Genomic DNA, 4,973 nt, shown 5'->3' on the forward strand with positions numbered 1-4,973 from the left:
CCACATAATCTCCTCTCAAAAATGCCCTACTCTACTTACAAACTAGCCAGACACACACAGACTATCTGATCCCACCTATGGTGATATTATCTGAGATATTTTTTAAATGTTTTTTTTTTTTATATCATTTACATATAGTAAAGACTGAATGAGCTTAGATAGTTTGAAAAAAACAAACATTAGTTTATAATAAAATTTAACGATTCAAACTAAGCTACTTTATGAAGTTAAAACCTGAAGGTTTTTGTCCACCTTTGAAAAGAATGTATGGGGAACAAACAATATAGGGTAGAATTAGGCAAATGTATACAGGTACAGTATGTATGTATGTGTCCATCACAGCTGGCAACTGTTATCTAAATACCCATACTGTTCTCTGACCGGATATATTAGCCCTACAGAATTTATACAATCAAAACAATTATATATATACATACTTGTCCTGCGGCATCAGTAATTGCTACCTCAACTACCCAGGTTCAGAGGAAGGTGCATACTGAAGATAACACAGTCTACATAGAATTTGCATTTATCATTAGATATATATCTATTTTAATCCCTTGCCTCATCTCTAGCATTATTCAACAAATCTAGGGGTAACCTCTTTGTAAACGTCTGTTCTTCAATTCACCTGACTGTATATCAGATTCTTAATCTGAGTTGGTATTACGTCTAAACCTGATGAACTATCATTTTGGGATAGACTTTACCAGATATCGGGGGGGTGGAAAGAGTTTGCATGGAGGATAGTATTACTAGCTGATGGCTTATGAAATGTATTAGTAGAGACAAGAGACCAGCACAAGCCTGTAGGAAATCCCACAATGAGAAACTGCTAAACTCACCGCAATCATAGTAAAAAGAAAAAGATGGAATCTCCAATTCATGCAGGAAATCCTTTTATTTAGTTACATAGGATTAGATCCAAACAAACAACCACAACGTTTTGGGGGAACACCCCTTAGTCATGTGATGCAATTGTAAACAATTCTCGTTACCTTTATAGCTGTATACCTATGTTAACCCTTACCAGGAGCAATACAATCTGTTAGAACATCACCATCTAGTGGACGAAAATTAAAAACACAACCAGTTTGAGGCAAATAGAATTACATAGCACATAGACACTATACATTAATTGTTACATTGTTTGCCAATTGATAGAAAAAGCACTTGCAATAGAAAAAGATAAAGATACATATATGCATATAAATATTTTTGCAAAAATATTTATGAAATAATAACAGAAAATAATAATCAATAAAAAACTGACCAGTTGGTTTCCCTATTCATGCCCTTAGGTTCGAGTGTATCAAGATGAAAAATCCAATATGTTTCACGCTGTTTAAGCAACAGTTCCCTATTGCCACCTCTTCTAGGGGTTTTAATCTGTTCAATTATTTGAAATCGTAATTGGTTGATTTGATGTCCTGTCTTCAAAAAGTGACAAGCAACTAGGGCAGTGATAACTTTACACCTAATATTGCTTTTGTGTTCACTAATGCGGTCTCGGATACGCCTAGTGGTCTCACACACATAGACACGCCCACATGAGCATTTGATCATATATACCACGTATCGAGTATCACAAGTATAGTGATCACGATAGAAATATGTTAGCCCATTATGTGGATGTTAGAAATATGGACTTTTGATGATAGAGCTGCAGTTAACACAGCCAAGACATGGAAAACAACCCAGATTCTTTTTTGAAATAAATGGCTGCTGTACAGATTTACATGGGCCCATATCAGCTTTTATCAAAATGTCACGTAAACTCTTACTCCGCTTAAAGGCTGGCATAGGGAACTGTTGAAATTCTTCAATATCAGGGTTACATGTACTTAACATGTTCCAAGGTTTCGGATAGACTTAGCAACCATAGAACTCTGGAAAACTCAGAGACAAAAGTCATCCTCTTTTAATTACACTTAGATTTTTTAGATTTCAACAACATCCATGATCACCTTGTCTATCAATTGTCTAGGGTATCCCCTTTCCAAAAATGTATTTCCCAGGGCCGCAAGCATCACCATTCCCCAAAAAATCTCTGAAAAATGTACTGGCGTTCCCACAAACACACAAACAATTTAGCAAAAGAAGGGTATACATTTGCATACAACACTGACAATAAAATTGGTTGTTAAACAGAAAATATTTATGGGTTAGGAGAACTCCAGAAATTCTCATCCTTAATCACCTCATCAAAGGCAGTATCCCTGTCAAGAAAATACCTCACTGCCTTCATACCCAATTTATGGGGAATACATGAATAAAGGGAGACTACATTAATTACAGCCCAATTATAATCCTGTTGCCATTGATACCTTGCAAAATATTATTAGAATCTTTAAGATAACTATACAAATTTATAACCAAAAGTTGGAGAATACAATCTATTCATTCTGATATAGGCTCCATTGTGATAACTGTATGAATAAACTCACATACAGAGGACTTTGACTTTTTTGGGAAGACCTAAGTATCAGGTAGCTAACCTACCATAAACCACACCAACAGTAAGTGGCCCATTTTACCACAGCACTCATGGGCCACTCTAAATTCACCCTGAGAATCCTCAAATAATGTATCCTATTAAAGCACAATGTTAAGCATTTATACACATCTTGCAGTGTCAGCAATTGCCATGCCCAGTACTCAGGTTAAGAGGGCAGACCAAAGTATTAGGTAGCTAGCCTACCATATACAGCACCGAGGGACCACTGTAATTCGAGCTCAGCCTTCTTAGTAAAAAGTGAATGTCATCTTTTTAATATGATTTATTTTTTCTGTGTCTTTTGTCTAGGATTTTAAAGGAGCAAGAAGATAAAGTAAAGGAGAAGACTGTTCATTTACTTGACCCTCCAAAGAAAAAAAACTGCTGTTCAAGAAACTGATTTTTTTTAAAAACATGTTCACATTGAATATAATACTTACCATAGATTTGTACATTTTGCATATTCTCTTGAATATTTTTCTTATTTAGAAGTGATTATAGAAATGACATCTTAGGGTTGGCTCTTCTGACATTTTATCTTTTTCCCTATTAACTGAAAAGTTTGTACACATTTTGCTTCTTTTTCTTCTTTTAACAAACAATGTTATGGGATAGAAAACTTCCACGCTCAGAAGCTGGGAAAAAAAAATATTCTCATAAACATAAGATTAGTATCTAAATTTTAATGAATCACTGCCATCTCTTTTATTGATTTCTTTGGAATTTTACAACATAAAACTTTCCAAGGACTCTGGAATAATTTATGCTTATTTAAATGTCTTAACTTTGATAGGAAGTTTTATATCCATTTAAGGTCCCAAAAAAGTTTGCAATTTGATTTTGATTTTGAAAATTAGCTGTAACATTTGTGTTAAACTACTAGCAAGTTTGCATTGCTAAAAATTTTAAAAATGTAAAAATCTTACTGACCTTTACCAGCCTGAAAATTGATAGCTCTTTTTTTATGTAATTTATACATTTCAATGTCAGCAAAGATATAAAGAATATAAATGAATTAATTTAAGATTTTTTTTTAATTAATGATAGGCACAAAATTCTTTTTTAATAAGCCAAAAACTAAAACATTGTCATTTTTTTACACAGTTGAAAAGCTAGACTTTTTAAAATAATATGCATATTTTAATTAAGATTGGGCTAGTGGAGTGTAGCAATAGAATTAGTTATCTTGGCATATAAAATGTTTTGTTTGTTAATTAAGTTTGTTAATTTCGTAGTGAAATTTTTCTTCCTAGTTTTTCAGTGTAAGAATGAAACCTACATTAAAATATGTGCTGCTAAAAATTATTTAATTATAATAATAATAATTAATATCTAGTATTAATACTTTACCTTGTTTTATAAATTGAGACTACTGCTTACAATGCTTATAAATTTATTTGCTGAATTTGATTGCTGTATTTTTCTAAAGATGTTGACTTTCAGGGAAGTATTTTGCTTAGGTGATACTTTATTGTGTAATTGTTTTAAAAGAGATATTTAAATATATTTAAAATTAGTGCATAATTTATAGCTCAGGACCATGCTCTGTATATATATTTAAAAAAAAGAAAAAATCATTCTATTTTAAGACATACATTTTATAAAAATAGATTTAAAGTATTTAAATGTGTTAATATGACAAAAGAAAATAACATATTCAGGCAAATTCCAGTTTTAGAAATGTTTAGACTAGTGCCCAATTCCCTGACCTATTTTAAAGGATTCTATCATTTAATTGTCATAGTATATTGTATATGCACACAACCATATATATATATTTTAAAAACTTAAATTTTTACACTAATTGGTGCATATTTATGAATTTATGTATGACTCAATTATAAATATCTGTTTTGCAACATATTTCAGTGCCATTATGTACACACACATACACAAATGTTGACGGGTAAACTATATAAGTATTTTCCAACCCTAGGAAAATTCTTTATAACTAGTATAAGTGATTTTCATGGAAACAATGCATTACTTAATTGTTTGCAGTATATTAAGTAGCACTGATGCTATGTGAAATATTGCCTGTAATAAAACTTTTACAATCAAAGGATACAATTACTAATAAAAATAATTTAATCTATTCACCTATATGTCAGAGTTACTGTAAACCAATTACTTATGTAGAATTTATTCCCTTTCATAAGGTACACATCAAACTAAAATGCTTAGAAAGTTTACAAGTACATTATATATATATATCTCTATATCTCTCTCTCTCTCTCTCTCTCTCTCTCTCTCTCTCTATATATATATATATATATATATATATATACATACAGGGAGTGCAGAATTATTAGGCAAGTTGTATTTTTGAGGATTAATTTTATTATTGAACAACGACCATGTTCTCAATGAACCCAAAAAACTCATTAATATCAAAGCTGAATAGTTTTGGAAGTAGTTTTTAGTTTGTTTTTAGTTATAGCTATTTTAGGGGGATATCTGTGTGTGCAGGTGACTA

The 4,973-nt window shown here is 31.4% G+C and overlaps 1 protein-coding gene across 1 annotated transcript in view; it reads left to right on the forward strand.

Moving 5' to 3' along the window:
* Positions 1–4,596, forward strand: part of CRACR2A (calcium release activated channel regulator 2A) — a 499,417-nt gene extending 494,821 nt beyond the window's left edge. The window contains exon 19 of the mRNA XM_053718747.1: positions 2,807–4,596. Coding sequence (XP_053574722.1) covers positions 2,807–2,897 — 91 coding nt within the window. The 3' untranslated portion in view covers positions 2,898–4,596. The remainder of the gene's footprint in view (positions 1–2,806) is intronic.
* The last annotated feature ends 377 nt before the right edge of the window (positions 4,597–4,973 follow it).

This window comes from Bombina bombina, chromosome 6 (assembly GCF_027579735.1).
Source record: "Bombina bombina isolate aBomBom1 chromosome 6, aBomBom1.pri, whole genome shotgun sequence".
Classification (NCBI taxonomy): Eukaryota; Metazoa; Chordata; class Amphibia; order Anura; family Bombinatoridae; genus Bombina; species Bombina bombina.